This window comes from Podarcis melisellensis (genome assembly GCF_964234715.1).
Source record: "Podarcis melisellensis genome assembly, chromosome: 9".
In the NCBI taxonomy this organism is placed as follows: domain Eukaryota; kingdom Metazoa; phylum Chordata; class Lepidosauria; order Squamata; family Lacertidae; genus Podarcis; species Podarcis melisellensis.
The window spans coordinates 15,975,018-15,998,942 of NC_138541.1; the positions used below are offsets into that span (position 1 = coordinate 15,975,018).

Sequence of the window (23,925 nt, forward strand, 5' to 3'; positions counted from 1 at the left end):
ACTCCATAAAGTTAGGCTTCCAGGAGCCCACGGTCACGATTCAATTAGGGAGCCATTTAATAGACTTTATGATTGATACTGGGGCTGAATACTCAGTACTCCCAGAACTATTGCAGAAAAAGGCATCCAAAAGTGTAATCATTAAAAGTGCCACTGGACAGTCAGCTAAGAGGTCTTTCCTCCAACCTTTGGAATGCCAGATTGCGGGACATCGTTTAACCCATCAGTTTTTGTATATACCTGAGTGTCCAATACCTCTCTTAGGCAGAGATATGCTGTCCAAATTGCAGGCCCAAATCACCTTCACTCCTCGAGGTCCAGAAATGAAACTGCCATCAAAAGCAGCAGGAATAATTACCCTCTCAGTACCTAAGGAACAATCATGGCGACTAATGTCACCCTTGCAAGTCCAACCCACATTGGATACAGAATTAAACAAGCTCCTCCGAACTCTACAGGTGCCACCAGGAGTATGGGCCGAAAATAGCCCACCAGGAATGGCTAAGAATATAGCTCCAATTGTAGTAACCCTAAAACCTATGGCTACCCCTGTATCTGTAAAGCAATATCCCTTACCCCGGCGAGCAGCAGAGGGCATCCAGAAACATTTGGACCGCCTATTAAAATATGGTCTGCTTAAGCCTTGCCAATCAGAATGGAACACACCCCTTTTGCCTGTTCGAAAACCTGGGACAGATGAATACAGGCCAGTGCAGGACTTGAGGCTCGTAAACCAGGCTATCGAGACCTTGCACCCAAATGTACCAAACCCATATACCTTGCTGAGTTTGATCCCACCAGAAGCAACATTTTTTACTGTATTGGACTTGAAAGATGCATTCTTCTGTTGCCGGCTGGCACCACAGAGCCAACCTATATTTGCCTTCCAGTGGGAAGACCCTTTAACAGGAACAAAAGGCCAGCTAACCTGGACAAGATTGCCCCAAGGATTCAAAAATTCCCCAACTTTATTTGGCACTGCCTTGGCGAGGGATCTAACAAGTTACCCCTCAATACCGGGAGAAAAGGTGGTTCTGCAATATGTAGATGACCTTATATTAGCGGCAAAGGATTTTGATACCTGTAAAGAAGGGACAGAGGAACTGCTCCACTTGCTCTGGGAAGCTGGCTACCGAGTTTCCCAGAAAAAGGCACAGTTATGTTTAGAAAAGGTCAAATATTTGGGCTTTGACATCTCACACCAACAACGAGCATTGAGACCAGAGAGGAAAGAAGCTATTTGCCTTATCAAGGAACCTACCACAAGAAAACAACTTAGAGGATTCCTGGGAACAGCAGGGTTTTGTAGACTATGGATACCTGATTTCAGCAGTCTGGCCAAGCCCTTACATGAAAGCACTCGAGGTGCAGAAAAGGACCCATTCGTATGGGGACCTGAGCAGAAACAAGCCTTTTTAGTTATCAAACAACGACTTATGGAGGCACCAGCCCTTGGATTGCCTAATTCGGAAAAACCCTTTCAGCTGTATGTACATGAACAGAATGGGATTGCAGCGGCAGTCCTGACCCAGAGACTAGGAAGTTGGAACCGTCCAGTAGCTTATTTGTCTAAACAATTGGACTCAGTAGCAAAAGGATGGCCTCCATGCCTAAGGGCAGTAGCGGCCACTGCAAGCCTTGTCAAAGAAGCTGATAAATTTACCTTTGGCCAGACGATGTATGTGAATGTACCTCATGCTGTTCTGACACTCATGGAATATAAGGGTAGTTATTGGCTAACGAACCCAAGGATGGCTAGATACCAAGGCCTATTGTGTGAAAATCCCAGGATTCATCTACGAGTAGTGAATATGCTCAATCCAGCGACTCTGCTGCCCCTACCAGAGGTAGATGATGAAGAATCACATGATTGTCTCCAAATAATGGATGAAGTTTATTCCAGTAGACCTGATCTGAAAGATGAGCCATTGAAAAATCCAGATGTTGTATATTATACGGATGGTAGCAGTTACCTGCATGAAGGTGCCAGACGAGCAGGATATGCTGTGGTCACCAATGAGGAAGTTGTGGAAGCTGAAGCTTTGCCTGCTGGCACCTCAGCACAAAAAGCTGAACTTATAGGCTTAACTAGAGCTCTGCAGTTGGCAGCTGGATGTAAGGCAAACATCTATACTGATTCTAAATATGCCTTCTTAACCCTGCATGCACATGGAGCTCTATGGAAAGAAAGAGGTCTAATCGGAGCCCACGGGAAGGCCTTGAAATATGGACCTGAAGTAGAAATCCTGTTAGAAGCAGTATGGGCTCCAGAACAGATTGCTGTAATGCACTGCAAAGGTCATGGACGAGGAAGGGATCCAATAACCAGAGGAAATCATGCTGCTGACAAAGCAGCCCGAGAGGCAGCCCAAAAGCCTGTGGGAGGATTTATAGCAGCCCTCATACCAGAGGTAGTTCCAGAAGAAGTTAAACCTCACTATACCCCAGAAGAGAGGAAGTGGGCTGAACAGGAAGGAGCGGTTGTGAAGGACGGTTGGATGATCCTGCCGGACAATAGGATTTATGTACCTCATCATCTAGCAGGCACAATTGTAAGAAATTATCATGAATCTACTCACCTTGGCGGTACTGCAACCAGAGAGAGTCTCAGTCGGAAGTTGTATATTATTAACCTATCACAATTAGCAACTTGCATTTCACAGAAATGTGTTCTTTGTGCTAAAAACAATCCCAGGCAGGGACCGGTACAACCTCCTGGAATTCAGCATGTGGGATACGTCCCCATGGAAAGCCTAATTGTGGACTTCACAGAGCTGGTCCCTTCTAAGGGATTCAAGTATCTCCTTGTGTTTGTAGATACTCTTACCGGATGGGTTGAAGCTTTTCCCACCCGAACTGAAAAGGCACGAGAGGTAACTAAGAGACTCCTCACTGAATTGATCCCGAGGTTTGGATTACCTAGATGCATTGGAAGTGATAATGGGCCAGCGTTCATTGATCAAGTAGTACAAGAAGTATGTCGAGTCCTACAAGTAAAATGGAGACTGCATGCAGCATATAGGCCTCAGAGTTCAGGGAAAACTGAAAGAATGAATCGGACTCTGAAAACCCAATTGGCAAAATTAACCCAGGAAACGGGATTGGGATGGGTAGATGTGTTACCCATAACACTGTTTCGTGTTCGGTGTGCACCCACAAAAAGACTTAAGTTGTCACCTTTTGAGCTCCTGTATGGGAGACCGCCCTCCTTTGTTCAGGATATTCCAGCTGACCTTAAACAAATAGGAGACCATGTGACACAGGGACAAGTGCAATCTCTCTCCCGTGTTTTTGTTTCTCTTAACAGGTGGGCCCTCGAACGCACGCCGTGCAGCATTGCTGAGCCGATTCATCAGTTCCAGGCTGGCGATAGCGTATGGGTGAAAGAGTGGAAACGCGATCCACTTGCACCTAAATGGCGTGGACCTTACACCGTCTTGCTCTCTACTCCAACAGCGGTGAAGGTAGCTGAGGTGACCCCCTGGATTCATCACTCTCGTTTGAAGAAGTCCGAAGGCAGTTGGACATGCAAAGGTGACCCCTCTAATCCTTTAAAACTAACTCTCTCCAAAAACCCCTGTATCTAGCCCTACCGGAAACGGGCTAGGTCACGGGCAACATTTGACGACCGGCCTGCTGCAGCCACAACCTGGAAGCTGGCTGACCTGCGCACGCCTGAAGCTTGAGGAGCGTCTAAACCAGCGATTGTGAACGGGAAGATTCTCTTATACAATCGATTGACTGCCCCCTTGTGGAACAATTATAAGTGATATTACTCATTGGGGATCCTCGGGATATATGTTTTGGTCTTGGTGGTTCCCCATTTCTGTCATTGGGGGAATTATATTGGGGCTAATAATTATTTGCTATCACAATAAGGTAATCTTTTGTGGAAGGAATGCATATGCTAGACATCAACATGATTTCATTATTAATCCTGATCCCTTGGGAAGGGGAAGGGTCCATGAATCTGACCAAATTTGCTAAATATGGATTCCGCCATGACCACAATATGTGGGTAGGCTTAGCTGAGATGGTAGCCAATGTTGCAAATAGGACTAATTGCCTTGTTTGCTCTCTTGGGCCAGATGATTCAGAGGGAGGTATGCCCTTATTACCAATACCATTAAGTGCCATTGGTATGGTAAGCGAAATGCCACACCAAACAGAAGTACAGAATTTCCCCGGATGGAACTCAACTAAACCAATACAAGTTATACCTGTGCAAGGGGAAATCTGTGTGCATAAATCATCAGATGCAGCTGATCCTACCATGATAGGCTCTTCTCATTGTCACTATACTTGGGATTATATTAAGAATAGTCAAACCTGGGCAAACGGTACTACGTATCGAACTCGGAATACCTTGCCCTGTGCACCTCCTTTTATTCATGCATGGAAAGTGGTGTGGAACATAACTGTGACAGAAAAAGGCAATCTAACATACTGCACTGTGAACTCTCTACCCCTTTTGATATTTCGCCTTATGCACTCCACGTACCAAAAACCTCAGACCCGATGGTTGTGGTGGATATGTGGAGAATGGGCATACAAGAAACTCCCTTCCAAATGGAGTGGGACTTGTTTCTTGGGTTGGGTATTACCACCAATGTGGATTATGCCCACTAGTTCGGCCAAGCGTACACGAAGAAACGCTGATATTTCTCATATAGCAGGAGGAAGTACCCAAAGTTGGAGCGGTACTGATGATTGGCCGCCAGAGCGCATTATAGCCTATTATGATCCTGCCTCCTGGAATCCTGGTGAGCTCATACAAGGGGCACGGGATCCTATTTATAATCTAAATAGAATAATTCGATTGCAAGCAGTAGTGGAACTTGTAACCAATGCAACGGCCCAGAGTTTGAGACTTATTGCACAACAGTTGGATGAAAGTAGAGCCGCCATTTTGCAGCTGAAAATGGGAATGGATTATGTACTTGCCAGGCAGGGAGGCTTATGTGGAGTCTTGAACTTGACAGGGAATGCCTGTTGCTTTAACATTTCAGATAATGGTGAGGCAATCCGTGTGTTGGCTACAAAGATGGAGAATATAGCACATGTCCCAGTACAAACATGGGAAGGATGGGATATGGGATGGCTCACCAATTGGTTACCTAATGTCACAGGACTCAAAGGGATACTATTGTCTTGCTTGTTTTTCTTGACAGTAGTGGTAATGGTTTTATGTATGATGCCATGTATCATTTCATGTTTTAGAAGTACAATTAGCAAGATGGTTTCAAATGAAACTCTACCTCATATCATGGCCCTATACAGAGCTTTACCTCAGGAATATGATGAAGGTCAAGCTATCAAGGACACTTGGGATGAAGGTCCTTGAGCTTGAAAGGGGGGAATGTGGCATCTGAATATAGACTGCATTTTTAATCAAGACTTATATTGGCTTATATCTTGATCAGGTTCCTAAATTAAATGGGCTTAGATTTTCAAAATGTTTCATGCCAGGCAGAAAAAACCTTGGCAAGAGGTTTTCTCCTAAGACAAGAGGGCCCCATTGATTTATAGAAGAAAAACAATTCTCAAAGTCATAAAAAGGGAGAATTACATATGCTGCCCCAAGGCTGAAAAAACACTATTAAGAATGGGTAAATAAGTAAAATGATACCAATGGGCCTCACGTTAAACCTTGAGCTGAATTCTCTAAGGCCAGGAGCAAATGAAAAAAAAAACATTTAGCTGACAGAAAAAGGAGAACATTTTTAGGAAATCTTCTAAAGCTGTTTCTTTCTTAAACTGAGAGAGTTAAAAAGGGCAATAAAATGTTGGGGAAAGGCAACTGGCTTGGCTGGAGAAGAAGCTTCTTTCTACTTTATTTTTAGGCTGGAAAGGGGGGTGAAAGGAGGGGTGTAAACTAAAGAGGCTTCTTTTAAAAGCTGTTTTTTACTGAGTTCCTTCCTTTTTACTTTGAGAAGCTTTATTCTTTTAAGAGGCTACCTATGATAATGTATGAAATATATTAGCTTAAATATATTGGCTTAAATGTAATTATGCAAAGGATTTAAGGAATGCTAGATTCTTATTTGATATGGTTGTAAGAGTTGTATTTATCCTGAAATTAAGTCAGCCACCAGCCTAGCCCCCCTGCCAGACAGAAGACGCCATCCAAGCACTCTTGATATATAGTTGTCAGGCATTTGTTTAGAAACCTTAAATGAAGGAAATCTTTCAATGTTGATGTGAACTCAAGATCCTTGACATCTGTTGAACATAAAAATGTAAGATTAAACATTTGTTTTAGAAGGCAATAGGGCAAGAGGTGAGCTGGTAATTAAGATTCCATGTAAGATATATTATTACTTATATGTCATATATATAGCTCTTTGTCTCCCTTATAAGGGCAAGGAAATGGGTGTATCTTTTGTGGGTGTATCTTTTGTGATTGGTTCTACCAAACAGCCAATAGGAATTCCAACCAGGCTGATTGGACAGAGGCAGCCACAGGAGGAGCAAAGGGGGCTGGATTAAGGGAATATAAGTGCTGGCCAGAATGGCAGGAGGCCAGGCCAGAGCTTGGTAACCATATACCACTGTGCCTCTCATTTATTTGTCTGACAAATAAATTAATATTTTAATTTCTCTATTGCTGCGTTGAATATTTCATTCCAGCTAAGCGTTAACCACAAGCAGAGGTGCTACAAAACCAGTCTTGTATTTGTACAAATTGCTAGCATTGTCATTCTCCAGGATTCAACTGCCCTCGCAGAGACTCTTAAGTGAAGTAACATCTTTGAAGGAGGAATGGGTGCACCCTTGTCTTTTGCACATATATCCATGTAAATCAGGGGTGGGGAGTCCCAGGGGTGAAATGTAGCTTGACCCTTGTAACTATTCCTAGGCCGCCCCCTTCACTGGTCCTGCTCCACACCTTGAGTGTTTTTTCGCTGGACCATGTCCTTGAATTCTGATCATGCTTCTTCCTTGTGTGGATGGAGGGTAGAGTGATGTGAGAGTGTGTCCAGAAACTAGCTCACTATACAAAAGTAAAATTGGGATGCCATCTTCCTGTTTTTTCGAGAGAGAACCTTGGCCATTTTGGGCGCCATGATCTTGCATGATTTTGTGTTGCGATAGCCCCATGAAAACAGTGCTTTATTCAGGCACTGTGCCCATAAAAACACGCATTTTGGGGCACCACACAAGTTCGTGACCCTGAAAAAGCACTTTTTTGGGGGGAGGGGGAATTGTGACACAAAACCAAGTGAGGTAATGGTGCCCCCAATGCCTGCTGCTTTCTTGTGGGGAAAAAAGGGGGTTGGCATGTTTTTTCCAATACACCGGGGGGGGGGAGGGGAATGCACTTGTGGTTCTGCTAATTTTTGCCTCTGGCCCTGCCTACCAATGATATGTGGCCCTCAGAAGATTGGCTGGAAAAGAATGTGGCTCTCAGGCCAAATAAATGTTCCCCAATCCCAATGTAAACGAATGTACATGAACGCCAAGGCGTCGTTTTACATCCTACGGTTGCTGAGGTAGGTTGAAATGGCTAAGGAGTCTATGGAAACTTAACTTTTCAAGTAGATTATTTGGGCCTATTACCCTCTTGGCTTTTAAACTAGTGGAGGGCAGGCTATTGAAAGCAAAGCAAAGGCTTGGCTGGCCCTGCCATTAGGCAAAGAGAAGCAGCTGCCTTAGACAGCAGTTACAGGTGGCAAGGAGTGACAGTGAAGTGTTGGAGGACAGAGCTGCATGCTGCATGACCTGCTCTACAGTCACCTAAACTCACCTTCTCTGGTGTGGTGGAAGATGCTGGCCCATCAACAGTGGATGATCCAGCTGCCCATCTAACCAGCTTCAATTACACATTGGTAAGGATGAGGGGCTGGGTCGCGAGTGGTGCTGTGGGTTAAACCACAGAGCCTAGGACTTGCCAATCAGAAGGTCGGCAGTTCGAATCCCTGCAACGGGGTGAGCTCCTGTTGCTCGGTCCCTGCTCCTGCCAGCAGTTCGAAAGCACATCGAAGTGCAAGTAGATAAATAGGTACCGCTCTGGTGGGAAGCTAAACGGTGTTTCCGTGCGCTGCTCTGGTTTGCCAGAAGTGGCTTAGTCATGCCAATAAAGCGAGATGAGCGCCGCAACCCCAGAGTCGGCCATGACCGGACCTTTACCTTTAAGGATGGGGGGCCACAATGATGGAGGGGGTTAGGCTTATGCAACAATTCTCAGGACAAGAATTGGAGAGTCATCAGAGGCTCATTCCTATTTTAACCTGTGATATGCTGGAAGATAAGAGTGAGAACTTTGTAGGGGGTGGAGAGCAAGCTCCTGTTTAGAGGGTCTGGGATAGCTGTGAAATAAATTAACAATGTTTTTATTTGCTGGGGTGGGGAGAGCGACACTCAAATTCCATTGCTTTGATTTGCTATCATCTATCTAAATCAATAATATCTTGAGTAAAAAGCTGGAATGCTGCTTATTCAAAGAAAGAAAACAGATTATACCAAGACAAAAAAACCCCCAATATACTATTGTAATAATCTGTGGGAGAAACACCGATGTAGCTTTTGCTTTTTTTTTTCCCCCAGTGAAAGCATGCATTGCTCTTTAACTGGCGACTGGAGGGACGCTCTAGGATGGCCCTGAACCACAAACTCCTACTTGGTAGTAGGGAGGACCAAGCACTTCCCCTCAAGGCAAATCAATTAAGAAGCTCTCCAGTTCTTTTCAGCTGCTTGCACACCAGATGGCGAGGGGAGGCTGGGGGAGATGGCATAATAAAACTCAGAGAAAATGCATGTTCTCAACCAAATCTTCTGTGGAAAAGCTGCTTCACACTAGCTATGAATCATGCAATCTCTCACGGGTTTTGGTTTTTTTGGGGGGAGGGGGGAATCAACTGGCTCTGCACTGATCACAACCCAATCTTGATTGTTCTTAAACTGTATTATCAAGTAGGAATCTGATATGCATCCAGTTCTGCCGTGCCCTTGCAGCCCAAGGGAGCACGATCCAGAAAATGAAGGAACCCGGGGTGCAGCAATGCAGAGAGCGGCTGGGTTGCTTCTGGTTGCCTCCTGCTATGTTCTGTTGACCAACGTCAATGATCTCTAAGCAAGAGATGTGGTCTAGGAGGAGAGATGGTTGAATGTGATCAAGCTTCCCTATACCTAGAGGCAAGGGGCAAGTGCTGCCAATTCTCCATCTTCACTTTTCATATACAGTGGTACCTCAGGTTACAGACGCTTCAGGTTAAAGACTCCGCTAACCCAGAAATAGTACCTTGAGTTAAGAACTTTGCTTCAGGATGAGAACAGAAATCGTGCTCCAGCGGGGCGGCGGCAGCAGGAGGCCCCATCGACTAAAGTGGTACCTCAGGTTAAGAACAGTTTCAGATTAAGAACGGACCTCCAGAACTAAGTTCTTAACCCGAGGTACCACTGTATAGTTATGGTCTGAAGACATGAGACCATCACCTTACGAATACTAAGCAAGTCTGAGCCTGGCCAGGACCTGGATGTGTGACTACCTGGGAGAAGCATATGTACACCACCATATGTACTTTCTTCATGACAAAAGAAATTTTAGGAAAGGCAAGATACACAGTTTAAAATGAGTACTCCTGGGGGAGGGGGTGGAAAATGAAGAACAGGAACAGAACCTAGTTACTGAGTTGTTTTGGAGGCCAACACTATTCAGAAGTGAACTGGACTGGTAGTTGAATCTGTTAGCAAAGTCAATTCAGTAATGCAGATGGAGAAATAAGCAGGTGTTTTGTATTTCTTCCTTCAGACCTTATACATAGCAAGGAGACATTTGACCAAACATACAGAAGAAAAACTTCCTCAGAACTACACAGCCAATCAGAGCATGTGTTACTTCATCAAACATCATGAAACTCTGACAGGTTGCTAAGCAACATCTCTTCCCTCCCCAGCATTGTTAGTTGACTTCCTGGTTAAAGAATTAACCATTTATTAATTAACCCATTAAACTGAACGATCCCTGCTCTTGCATTTCCAGCAGTATCACTACCCCAGTAGTGATGAACAGAATTCTCTGTTGTCTTCTGCATTCAAAAAACGGGCTCTACCATTGAATGATGGTCCCTCTTTAATCAATATCTCCAACCTGGGCACTGAACTGCAATACTTTAATTGGAGGACTCTTACTTTTCAGAGTACTCAGAATTTAATGCTTAGAAAGCAAGGCTTAGGTCGACTTTATGAATCACCCACATGTTCAAATTAGGGCATTGAAACAAGTGTGGTGCTGCCACTATCAATGAGTAAGAACACCAAGTCGCTCAGGTGCAGGAGAGGCAGAAATTGGGGAGCCTGATCCTAAGTTGTCACCTTTCCCCCTTCTTAAAGATAAAGGAACCCCTGACCATTAGGTCCAGTCGTGGCCGACTCTGGGGTTGCAGCGCTCATCTCGCTTTACTGGCCGAGGGAGCCGGCGTACAGCTTCCGGGTCATGTGGCCAGCATGACTAAGCCGCTTCTGGTGAACCAGAGCAGCGCACGGAAACGCCATTTACCTTCCCGATGGAATGGTACCTATTTATCTACTTGCACTTTGACATGCTTTCGAACTGCTAGGTTGGCAGGAGCAGGGACCGAGCAACGGGAGCTCACCCCGTCGCGGGGATTCGAACCGCTGACCTTCTGATTGGCAAGTCCTAGGCTCTGTGGTTTAACCCACAGCGCCACCTGTGTCCCTTCCCCCTTCTTAGTCCTTCTCATTTTCTCCCTGCAGGTTCCCCACTTTTAAGATATGGGATGTTCAGGAAGGCCAGGCAGTGTAGAAGGTTTGCTGCTCTGTATTTTAGTATTAGCAACCCCCCCAATATTTCCTAAACATTTTTTTTTAAAGTAGGAAGCGCTTTATCTAGCACCAGTGAAACCAAATTCACATGAAGTACTACATAATGGTCTCGAAAAAACGGTGGAAGGGATCTGGATAAGCATACAGTAGTGAGTTCATGAGTCATTATCTGCTAAGTGTCCATGATAATGAATATAGACACCTTCTCCAGAGGAGCATGGGTGTAATAGTCATGCCTGCAGGGGTGAAAAATGGCTGGTGCTCAGTAGCAACAGCTGCCAGTTTCATTGCTGTGAAACACAGCCATTTCACAGAAAAAGGAACCGTTTCCAGGCTCCGGCTGTTCCTTGGCTGCTTTAGTCACCTGCAGTGTTGCTTCACGAAAGCCACCAATTCTGAAAAAGTTGTATGAAGCAACTAATAATAATGTTTGGGCATATACTTGAGGGCACTTCCAGACTTCCCGCTGTTTTTAGGTGGGATTCAATCACATACCAACAAATCCACAGTTCAAGAAGGACACTGACAAACTGGAACGTGTCCAGAGGAGGGCAACCAAAATGGTCAAAGGCCTGGAAACGATGCCTTATGAGGAATGGCTAAGGGAGCTGGGCATGTTTAGCCTGGAGAAGAGGAGGTTAAGGGGTGATATGATAGCCATGTTCAAATATATAAAAGGATGCCACATAGAGGAGGGAGAAAGGTTGTTTTCTGCTGCTCCAGAGAAGCGGACACGGAGCAATGGATCCAAACTACAAGAAAGAAGATTCCACCTAAACATTAGGAAGAACTTCCTGACAGTAAGAGCAGTTTGACAGTGGAATTTGCTGCCAAGGAGTGTGGTGGAGTCTCCTTCTTTGGAGGTCTTTAAGCAGAGGCTTGGCAACCATATGTCAGGAGTGCTCTGATGGTGTTTCCTGCTTGGCAGGGGGTTGGACTCGATGGCCCTTGTGGTCTCTTCCAACTCTATGATTCTATGAAATCCAAGTTGCCCAATAGTGCTGATAATGCCAAGGTTGCAGGTTCAATCCCTGTAAGGGACAGCTGCATATTCCTGCATTGCAGGAGGTTGGACCCTATGATTCTCCAAAAGATTCGACTTTTTGCAGCATGGAAAATGATGGTGAAATACACTGGACAGTGTGCAATAACACTCTCTATTATGCAATGTCACCCAACCTTCTCACAAACAAATCAGGATGTACGCTCATTGAACAGGTCACCCAGAAGTGCCTTAAGCTGTGCCTCTAAATTTAGTCTAACGTTAATTCTGTCCTCCAAAGGAACCCTAGGAATTGCTGCTATTTGAAGCAAGCTGGGGGTGTCTATCAGGCAAAAAATGACTTCAGCCGAGCTAAATTCCCAGGAATCTTTGGGAGAAGCTATGATGGTTGAGATGGTGTGAATCCAATAACTGTGTAGTGTAAACACACCCTTGGTTTGTTCGCATCTGCAAAAGAATACAACAACTCTCATTCTTGCTGAATATCCTTATATCTTCAGTGCCCAACTCTCAACTTTCTTTCAAACGTGTAGTAGCTTTTGTAGAGTGTGAAAGAAAGTTGAGAGTTGGGCACTGAAGAGGTAAAAGCTCTGAATGTTCCTCAGGGATGGGGGTCTGTGTCCTCCAGATGCTGTTTGCACTCCAACTCCTATCCCTGTTTCACACAAATGTTCACAGCTTATGCTTGGATAGGTCTTCCCCTCCTATCTCCCTCCATTCCCATCGGTCTTTGAGACAGGGCAGACAATCCTAACATCCATGAGTTCTCCTTTCTGGAGAACCTTGGTCATCTTGTTAGATGACTTGCCAAGTGGCAAGGAGAATCTTACCACACACATCAAGTATAGAAGCCTACTTTCGCATTAAGCAGTACATAAATGAAATAAAAGAACAATAATAATGTTATCTATTAATGAACAACAGCAGCAGCAATGTAAACTTATATTTGTTGTTGTCCTCAAAACTTGCATACAGCTTTATATTTCAACAGGAATATCTAAACCAGGCGTGAGAGCAATGGGCCCTCCAGATGTTGCTGAACTACAACTCCCATCAGCCCCTGCAAGTATGGCCAATGGGCAGAGATTATGGGAGTTGCAGTTCATAAACATCTGGAGGGCCAGATTTCCCCCACCCCTGCTCTAAGCAGGTGCTTGTGTGCGCACACACGATCACATACAACCCCACTTTTTATCTTGTATTCTTCAGATGTCAAGGAGATAAAGATAAAGATACAACCTTTAGAAGACATTTTATAATGTTTCTATATGTGTTGGATTTTGAATTATGGTGCTGGAGGAGACTCTTGATAGTCCCATGGACTGCAAGAAGAACAAACCTATCCATCCTTAAGGAAATCAGCCCTGAGTGCTCACTGGAAAGACAGATCCTGAAGCTGAGGCTCCAATACTTTGGCCACCTCATGAGAAGAGAACAACTCCCTGGAAAAGACCCTGATGTTGGGAAAGATGAAGGGCACAAGGAGAAGGGGACGACAGAGGACGAGATGGTTGGATAGTGTTCTCGAAGCTACAAACATGAGTTTGACCAAACTGCGGGAGGCAGTGGAAGACAGAAGTGCCTGGCGTGCTCTGGTCCATGGGGTCACGAAGAGTCAGACATGACTAAATGACTAAACAACAACAACATATGTGTTGGAAGCCACCCAGAGTGTCTGGGGCAACCTGGCCAGATGGGAGGGGTATACTACCACCCTACCACCACCACTACTACTACTAATAGTGGTAATAATAATGTATGGCAATATGTATAATAAAATGGTTGTAGGCACCCAGTTTCTAAACCAGTGAAAGAAGAAAAAAACGACTGGCTCCGTTTAGATCTTGTTGCCCACCTACCTACATAGAGAACTCCTTCTTTCGTTTTCCCTGCTGCTTCCGCCATGCCCTGCTTGGTCTTTTCCGCTGCCGCCACAACTCCTTCCTTGGCTCTGTTAAATCCTTTCATGAATACATCCATGGCTAAAGAATATCAATATCCAGCCCTGGAAAGAAAGACAAAGAAAACAAATTAAATGAAGGCAGAGAGAGAGAGAAGAGAGAGAGAGAGTTCCGCATTTGATGCCTACCTGTTCATACAGTGCAATATGAATCCATGGAGACAAAAATATATGGCGCTAATCAAGGCACAATAAGGGAAACAGGATCATGGCCGTTGAACCCAATACAGGAAGGGTTGAAGCTCAGTGGTAAATTTGCCTGCTCAGTGATGGGCCTATCACCATGGAACACCCTCCCATGAAAAGTGTGTTTGGCTTATCTGTTAACTGATTTTAATGTTGTTGTTGTTTTAAAAAAGACCTGTCTGAGTATATCCACTTTTAGTCAAATGATGTTGCTGGTCTTCGTTTTTTAGACTGTCATTTTAATGTTGCTGCTAAATATTGCTGGTTTGGAGTGAAAGGTATAGTTGTGTGTTGTTGTCACAATGAGTCATGCTTTATCTCTAAAACTGTGCAATGATCTGATTTGAGAATCACCTTCAGGCGGTGGTGGCTGGGCGAGAGGCAGACAGGCTGACAGTAAATGGAGCCAAAACCAATCATAGGTGGAATCAACTGATTCTGGTTCTGACTTTGTGCTGGCCGTCAGGGGGTGGCTTTTTCCACCTGCCTTGCCCTACCCTCCAGTCCTAGGAGCCTTCAGAAAGAAGATGCTGCCAGGAGCATTGTGTGGATGTGTCTTTTAATGAACTGAATAGAGTGGAAGATGATGAGTCAAGGAGAGCCTGTGTATGAATTCAGCAGTATTTAGTTTATTATTTAATTGCCATCTTGTTAATGTTAGAATGGTTTTATCGATTATGAATGCTGTAGTACTTGGTAAATCCTATATTATTATTATTATTTTATTACTATTATTATTAATTAAATTTATACACCACCACCATCCCATCTGTAGATCCCTGGGCAGTTCACGACATACAAATACAAGATTAAAGACGCCAAATACATGATAAGAAAATAAGAACAAATAAGAATAATATGATTTTTGTATTTAATAATATGATTTTTGTAAGACAGGAGTGCCTGGCATGCTCTGGTCCATGGGGTCACGAAGAGTCGGACACGACTAAATGACTAAACAACAACAAAAACAACGTTTGTTGTTGTTATTGTGCTGTTTAGCTTAATTTTTTTAGCAGTTTTGTTAATACAGTAGTCTTTTATAGATTGCAGTTGTTTTACTGATGGTTTGTACTTGTTTTACTGATGTTTGGTTAATTCTTCTATGTGATCTATATTGTATTTGTGATGTTCTACTATGTTATTGTTATTGTCTGTTTGTAAGCCGCTTTGCGATACATGTGAATGGAAAGCAGTGTATAAATATAATAAATAGACCAATCACTCAATGTCCTAGAATGACAAAACTGAGACTAAGGAGGAGGAAGCTGACAGTCAGGTCCACCTACTGGACTGGGGTTAAGAAAGAAGTCTGGCAGGCAGAAGCTGACTCAGGGCACGAATGAGTTTGGGTAGGCAATGTGCCATTTGCCCTAACAGATAAGCCTCCTTTGCCTTGAGAGGTCCATTTGCCCAGGAAGCTAGCATAAAAATAAGTGAGAGTTACCTTGCTGGGGAAGAACAAGGTCTATCAGTGAACACAAAATTCCCAATTGTCCTTTTAAAGCTGTTAGTACCTTGCAGCCAACTTGCCTTTTTAAACCAGATTTTAAACCAATTTAGACCTTTTTTTTCTGCCACACTCAAACATCAGAGAGAATGGAACCTCATAGCCACAGCTGAGCACTGCAACAAGTCCTCCCAAACCGTGAAGAAATGAGTAATTATTTAAAAATAGGAGTGTGAATCTTCATTACCAAGTCCTGGGAAATATACTATATCCAGCAAACCCAGGAGAGGGAGGTGAGGGGGAGGAGCATGAAGCTGTCTTTATCTGAAGATGCTAACATTAGCCCCTGAGATCATGTTCATTTACATGCCAGCCCTGCACAGGATTTTCTTTAAAAACACCTGCATATTGAATGTGTTCAGGAAAATGCCAATCGATCATGGAATTGCACCAGGATAAGTTTGCAAAGAAGTGGTGTGTTCATCTCTGTGACATGTTGGCTGACCTTGATCCACTTTTGTTTACGGCTGCATAGTTTGAAAAAACACCACTGCCAAGTTCTTCACTTTAATTTGATTTCAATTTCTCTCTCTCTTACACACACACACACGCTTGACTTTCCCCCTTAATCATTGGGTAAACAACAATCTCAGTGCTGTTAGTCTAGTCTATTTGTATATTCATAGTCTAGGTGATGTAGTAAACAAATCTTGAGAACCACCGCGATCTTAGCTAATCCCTGGACAAGGGCCAAAACTTCATCGGACTTGTCAATAAAGGCATCCAATTCCCCGGTAATGAAAGGAAGGTAGATCCCTGCATACAAAGGCACATGGTGTGTGTTCTTGCGCTCTCTCTCTCTCTCTCTCTCTCTCATACACACACACACACACACAGTCTCTTACACAAGGGAAGATAAACCATTAGTCTGTGGGAGGAGGAGTACTAAGACAGTAGACACCATGTTTAATGGTTTGGAAACAGAAAGGAGATGGTCTGCGTATGGGAGATTTAGCAGGCAGCAAATTCTTCTAGAATGGATGTTGTTCCATTTCTGTTCTATCAGAGGCAGGCTCTGGACATGGTTTCTCCTTTTAGGATGAGTCCCCTTCTCAACTGAGCACTTTCCACATTTTTGTGTCCACCCCCCCCCCCAAAAAAAAACAACATCTGGGGACAGTCGCAGACTTCACCATTTTCTGAAGCGATAGTACTTGTCAACATGGCCAATGGTCAGGGACAAGGGAATTTGTAGTCCAGCACCATGCCTATACGTGCATATCTCTTTAAATCGGGGTAGCTAAACTATATCCCATCATCCCTGTCCTTTGGACAATGCTGACTTGTGCTGACAGGAAATAGAGTCCAACAACATCTAAAGAGCCACACAATTGCTTAGAGAGGAAAGCTTCTATGCTAAACACCTGCTCTCTTTTGTCCATAAGAAACACAACAAGACAGCTCCCATTGCTGCCTCCTTGTCCCACCTTTCCTAATACAGGAGTTTTTCTTGCTTAGCTAATGACAGACACATAAATATATTCATTATTGAAATTATAATTTCCCCTTTCCCCCAAAGCCAAGCTTCTGGGTTTGGGGAGTGTGCGTGTATCTGTGTATGTGCGTAAACAAGATATATTTTATAGAATGATTTAATGTATATTTACTCAGAAGTGAGTCCTGTTCATTTCAACGGGGCTTACTCCAAAGTAAGCATGCACAGGCTGCAAGCGTAGGCATAGGAGTCTACAAGCTTCTGAACATTTGCAGAGAAGCACACAAGGGAACTTACTTCCGAGTTGAAAACCTACATATGACATCAGCTCTTAGCATTCTGCCCATGCCTTTGCAGAAGTAAACCTCGTTGGGTCCAGTGCGATTTACTAAGCGTGCAACAGGACCACATCCTCAAAAGTCCTCCTCCATCATGTACCCCCTCCACCGCCTCACCACCATAGGAAAACGAAGATATAGAAATTTCATCCAGGTTACTTACCCTCTTGCTCCTTGCCTCGATACTTCTCTAGAACTGTTGAATTTGAAGCGTAAAGGGAGGACCAGAAAGAGCGAGAGCGACAAAAAAAGGAGGAGAGTTCCGAAGGATGCTCTGATCAGTACATGGCTGCTGAAGGATACAGGAGAGAAGAAGAGTCCAGCCGCGTCTAGTGGTACCCAGGTGGTCCCAGTTCCGCAAAGCTCGAAGGAGTTGGAGGGAAAGGACCGGGGGGCGAGAGATCCTGCCCTCCAGTTCCAAGGCGCCTGGTGTATCGCTGTGTGTGTGTGTGTGTTGGGTGGGGGAGCAAAGCTTCACTCTCTCCTTTTCGCAGCCTCTCCTCTCCGCCTGATTTGTCAGGTAAGAAGACAGGCAGCGCCCACGAGCTCAGCCCAGGGAGAGAACACCGCCCTCCCCGCCCTCCCTCTTTCCCTCTGCCTCTCCATCTTCTCGTGGCTCCGCCCGTGAACGAGCAGCCTCCTCCAGAGAGACAGAGAGCGCTTGCATGATGAGGAAGGGATAGGAAGCATCTTCGCGGCTGGAGGGAACGAGATTGCAATGGCAACAAGTGGGGGAGCCTTGAGAGCAGGAAGGGGACATTCCTGGTGGAAAGGGGGGGGGTGGAGGAGTATTATGCAGGTCTTGATGGTCTTGTAGCCCCACCCCTCCTCCCTTCCCCACGCCCTCTTGCTCCCTGCTCCTTCCCATCTCGGGCCAGGCTCCCTCTTGAATGAAGGTGTTCCTGGAACATTCAGATCAGGGGGACGCGAACTTGTACCTCCGCATCCTGTTGTTGGTTTTCCTTACAAAACAAATGCATGCATAAGTAAGTCACCGCGGACAGAAAATCTAACAGAGCAAATGGATGTGGTAACCTGTTAACGGCATGTGTGCGCCCCATATTAAAAGCTTCCTTGCGGAGACAAAGCACCTCAGCGAGATAGGTCTACGGAGAACAGTTTCCCAGCCCGTGCTAGCGTCACATAGTCAGGGGTGTGCTTTGCATGGAGATCATTCAAAGATGCCTCCTGTGGTCTGAACTGGTGGAGCCCTGCAAGAGCTGTAGCACGTGGCAGTTTTGATTTGTGCATTTTGGCTCTTTTATGCCACCCAAATTGCCCCATTCCTGATTTCCAAAGCTGTGAATGGAAATACACAAAGGCATGGGCTTGCCTGTTTGTCCAATGATACAGAGCTAATAAACCAAGGGTCATCTAGTCCAAGCCATATGAGCTTATGGCTGAATTACTTTAGGCAAGCTGCTTTCTCCCAGCCTCAGTTTTAACTCTCCAATCTGCAGAATGGGGAAAAGTTGCCTTATTTTAAGACCGGGGTGAATTGTAGCTCCCATCATCCCTGACCAAGCTTTGGTCATGCTGGCTTGGAACTGAAATTCAAGAACAGGTGGAAGGTTCCAGGTTTACGAAGGAACTGTTGTACAGATCACTGAGATAATTGATGGGAAATGCTTTGGGCACATAGCAACATTTATATCACAATTTTCCTAAGTATAACTCATAGTTTTGTTCTTTGCATTTCCATGAACAAAACAAAGTTTGAAGTGCAACTTTTTACAGGGTCCATTTCCACAAGAAGTGATGTATGGAAGTGAGAGTTGGACCATAAAGAAGGCTGATCGCCGAAGAATTGATGCTTTTGAATTATGGTGCTGGAGGAGACTCTTGAGAGTCCCATGGACTGCAAGAAGATCAAACCTATTCATTCTGAAGGAAATCAGCCCTGAGTGCTCACTGGAAGGACAGATCGTGAATCTGAGGCTCCAATACTTTGGCCACCTCATGAGAAGAGAAAACTCCCTGGAAAAGACCCTGATGTTGGGAAAGATGGAGGGCACAAGGAGAAGGGGACGACAGAGGACAAGATGGTTGGACAGTGTTCTCGAAGCTACCAGCATGAGTTTAACCAAATTGCGGGAGGCAGTGGAAGACAGAAGTGCCGGGCGTGCTCTGGTCCATTGGGCCATGAAGAGTCGGACACGACTAAACGACTAAACAACAACAACAAAGAGAGCACTGATAGGATTTGTTATTTTTCTTCTTCTTGTTGTTGTTGTTTAGTCGTTTAGTCATGTCTGACTCTTCGTGACCCCATGGACCAGAGCATGCCAGTCACTCCTGTCTTCCACTGCCTCCCGCAGTTTGGTCAAACTCATGCTGGTAGCTTCGAGAACACTGTCCAACCATCTCGTCCTCTGTCGTCCCCTTCTCCTTGTGCCCTCAATTGTTATTTTTACTGTTTATTTAAAAAGATACAGGTTGAGGATGGGAGGACAGATCCTCAGTAGTATTTCCTCCCCCCCCCCCTGTCAGGTACTTAGAGATATCAATCTTCTGTTTCCTTCATTGGCATCACGCTGAACTATTAAACGGACTCCTTCTGCACGACCAAACCAGGTCAGATGTATTAGTAGCCATCAAAGGCCATCAGATATTTTCAGTGATGATACTGCATATCACTTCAGGGCTAAAGCACCTCCTGTCTTGATTATTGGTAAACAAATAATATTATTAATTAGGTGAGATATTCAACTGAATAATTGCAAAAACAGAATGACTTCTGCTTGGGCAACAGACCTCTTTCCCCCAGTGGCGTTGCAACAGGGGTGCGGTGCGCCCCAGGTGCCATGTCTGGGGGGCGGGTGACAAGAAGGCACCCCACTGGGGCTCACCCCGCCACGGCAGCACAAGCAGCCATCATGCCACCACAGCTGCATGTGACAGTTTGCAGCTGCAGCCACGAACAGAGGATCCTGGTGCCGGCGGCAAACCGCTATGTACAGCACATGTGCGGCGTCACACAAATGCGCTGTACTTAACGCCGCCGCACATGCGCTGTACATAGCGGTTTGCCACCGGTTCCGCTCCCGCACTGTATAGACGGCAATGGGATCCCTCCATTGCCACTACAGCCGCCTGTAGAGGATCCTCCGTTCGTGGCTGCAACTGCCAGCAGAGGATCCTGGCACCGTCCATACAGCGCTGGAGCGCTGGCGCGGGCAAACCGCTATGTACAGTGCATGTGCGGTGTTGCTACATACGGCGCATGCGTTGTACGTAGCGATGCCACACATGTGCCCTACGTAGAGACGCTCCACCCCGGGTGTCAAAACATCCTTCATTTGCCCCTGGTTCCCCCTTCTCCTCCCTTGCCCCCCCAAATCTGTTCTAGTTTTTTCTTGACTTTCTGGAGCAGGTTGGGGGATAGCATGGGGTGTCTGGAGAGAAATGGAAGTCCCATAGTGTAAATGGAATTAGTTCCACTTGTGCAATTATTTCATTGAATACCACTCACATTCTTTAACTTCCCCCACTGTTTGATTATAATTCTTCGCATTGCAAGCAAGCAGTCATGCTCTTTTCTACATCACACAAAGTTTAACTCTTTTCCAAAGAACTCAGCAAAGTTTTCTATGGTTTCCTTCTCCATGTTCCTTCTGTCCTCTGTTTTTTAAGCAAAGCAAGTTCTCTTCCCGACAACAAAGTCATCCGGTAGAGCACAGCGACTAATCTTTCAAGCTTTATATAACCACCTCCTGTAGCCCTCTCTGTGTTTTTAAAGCAATTGTCTTACATAAATGTGTTTCATCTGGCCCTCAGGCAGCTCAACCATCAGGCAAAGGAAGGGAAAGAGTTTGAGGGAATATTCATGTCTCTCTAACATGCTGGGAAGAGAAAGGATAAGAACTGTAATTTTTGTTGGTGGTTATTAGACAAAACGGTAGGAATTGGTGGATTTGTCATTTTTGGTTTTTCTTGGTTTCTCATTTTTCCAATGTTAAGTTCAGTTCTTGACATTTCCACATCAGTTTGTGATTTACTTTTTTTGTTTTAAGAGTCCTAATGCTAACTCATCAGCATTTTTGTATGAATCTCACCTTACATATTTTGCTCTGCAATTTTGCCCAATGTACACATTTTGCAGAGCAATTTCCCCTAACCTCAAGGTTAGATTACTGCAGTGAGTTATATGTGTGGCTGCCTCTGAAGATGGCTTGGAAACTTCAGTGTGTGACAGATATAGGCTTCAAGCCTATACACACTGACCTGGGAATAAGTCACACCATTGAACTCAGTGGTACTTACTTCTGATTAGACGTTCCTAGGATCACACTGTTATGGGTGAAGCATACTTATTTTTCTTGAACAGTTTTAAACTGCGATTTCCATTCTGGAATATGAGGTGGGGGAAAGGGAGAGGAGCATATCTCCACAATTCAGCTTAATTTACATTTTATTTAAAGTTCAGTGCTCACAAAACCTCATGTCTTCAGAAAGGTTGAATGTCTAGACTGTAATTATAGCTAGTCTCCCTGGCGCCTGGTACTTCCAGATAGCATCCCTAACTCGTGGGAGATGGTTCTCTTTTATTAAAAACCATACAAGATTCAGGCCATGAAAATGTATTTAAATGCAACTAAAATATGCAGTCCTCCCACCTCCCACTTGATTTGACATAGGAAGCTGCCTTATTACAAATCATGATTTTGTCCATCAAATTCAGCATCATCTCCAACAGGTATGGGGAACCAGCAGCTCTCTAGATGTTGCTGGACTGCAACTCCCATCCATTTCCCCCAAATGACCATTGACTGTGCTGGCTGGGGCTAATGAGGGTTGCAGTCCAATAACATCCAGAGGGGCCACCAGCTGTAAGAAGAGCCTACTGGATCAGGCCAGTGGCCTACAGCAGCCAACCAGATGCAAAAAGAAGAAGAAGAAGAAGAAGAAGAAGAAGAAGAAGAAGAAGAAGAAGAAGAAGAAGAAGAAGAGTAGTAGTAGTAGTAGTAGTAGTAGTAGTAGTTTGGATTTGATATCCTGCTTTATTACTACCCGAAGGAGTCTCAAAGCAACTAACAATGTCCTTTCCCTTCCTCCCCCACAACAAACACTCTGTGAGGTGAGTGGGGCTGAGAGACTTCAGAGAAGTGTGACTAGCCCAAGGTCACCCAGCAGCTGCATGTGGAGAAGCGGAAACGTGAACCCGATTCACCAGATTATGAGCCTACTGCTCTTAACCACTACACCACACTGGCTCTCTGGAAAGCCCACAAGCAGCACCTGAAATTTCAAGAAGTACAAAGAGGCTATTAGTGGCCTCTCCACAGGAGGGGAGAGTGCTCTAGTGTTCAACCCTATACTCGAGGGCTTCCACAGATGTCTGGGTGACCACTGGGTGACCACAGGATGACCACAGGATGCTGTTCTTAACAGATATTCAGAAGCATGTTGTCTCTCACTGTGGAGGTAGAACATAACTATCAAGTTAATTAGCCACTGATAGTCTTATCTTCCATGAATGTGTTCCACACTCCTGAACTACAGTGATCTCCAGGTTTCAGTCAAGGGTTTTCCCCAACTTGGAAATGCCAATAATTGGACCGGGGACCTTTTCCACATAAAGGATGTGCCTGAGGTCTATCCCTTCTCCAGTGCCATTGCTGCATGGCATCTGTTTACAGGTTACAGCATGCAGGTTCTATTTCCACTTACCTTTCTGTCTAGTGCTATTGTTCTCCATGGACATAAAAAGAGGTCCAAATGTCCATTTTGTCCAACATCCGGCTTCCTTCTGCGGTCATGCAGGTGCCCCCAAAGAGACCAGAAGCAAGTCCTGATGACAACAGCCAAGCCTCTACTAACCCACCTCTCAGTTCATAAGAGGTGTGCTGCCTTTGAACACCCGATTCCTTATCATGGCCAGTAGCTGTTGAAATACCCATCCTCTGTGAATGTGTCCATTTTGTATAGTCTCAGCAACCATCACCATACGTGGTGTGACCACACTTGGAATCCTGTGTACAGTTCTGGTCTCCACACCTCAAAGAGGATGCCGTAGAGCTGGAAAAGTTTCAGAAAATGATCACTGGGCTAGAAAAACTCTCTGGGGCAGGAGGGTTGAAACATTAGAGGCTTTTTAGTTGGGGGGGGGGGAGATAAGGGCGAACAGGATAGAAATGTGTAAGGTGGTGTAGAGAAAGCCAACAGTGATTTCCCCCCTCCCTTTTTTGTAATACCAATGGTCATGCAAAGAAGCCGAATAGTGAGAGATTCAGGGCAGACAGAAAGGAACATTTCTCCACACAGCACATAGTGAAGACTGTGCAACTGTGCTATCACAAGGGGTACTGATGGCCATGTTAGAATTCCTGCTCCATGATTGCAGTCATGGGATTGTTGTCTTTCACATGACGATATATGTTTTGACTCCACAGAGTGGGAAGTGACGAAGACAGGATGTTTGTGTTACTGTGTTCCGTGAAGTGGGACTATTGTCCTTTGTTCTTTTTCTCTTTGCTGTCTGATGCTAGAGAGAGAGGGAGCCATGTTGCAGTGCTCCATTTGTGTTTATATGTAAATAAAGTAGATTAGCCAAAATGCTGAGTTGCTGAGGTCTATCACGCAAGTTGCGCAAACTCTGCGGATCCTTAAGTGTGCCGGTGTCGGTTGGCATCGGTCGCTGTGATGTTCGGGCTGTAGAAAGCTTTTGAAGCTCCCGAACAATCGACCAGGAGGGAGGGAACATGCCAG

General features: G+C 45.0%; 1 protein-coding gene across 1 annotated transcript in view; it reads right to left on the bottom strand.

Annotated features, from left to right (window-relative positions):
* SNCA (synuclein alpha) overlaps positions 1 to 17,793 on the bottom strand; it is a 60,081-nt gene extending 42,288 nt beyond the window's left edge. Inside the window, exons 1-2 of the mRNA XM_081925492.1 lie at positions 17,381 to 17,793; positions 13,648 to 13,793 (exon numbers count right to left, since the gene is read on the bottom strand). Of these exons, the coding sequence (XP_081781618.1) occupies positions 13,648 to 13,768 (121 nt within the window). The 5' untranslated portion in view covers positions 13,769 to 13,793; positions 17,381 to 17,793. The remainder of the gene's footprint in view (positions 1 to 13,647; positions 13,794 to 17,380) is intronic.
* Between the last annotated feature and the right edge of the window lie 6,132 nt (positions 17,794 to 23,925).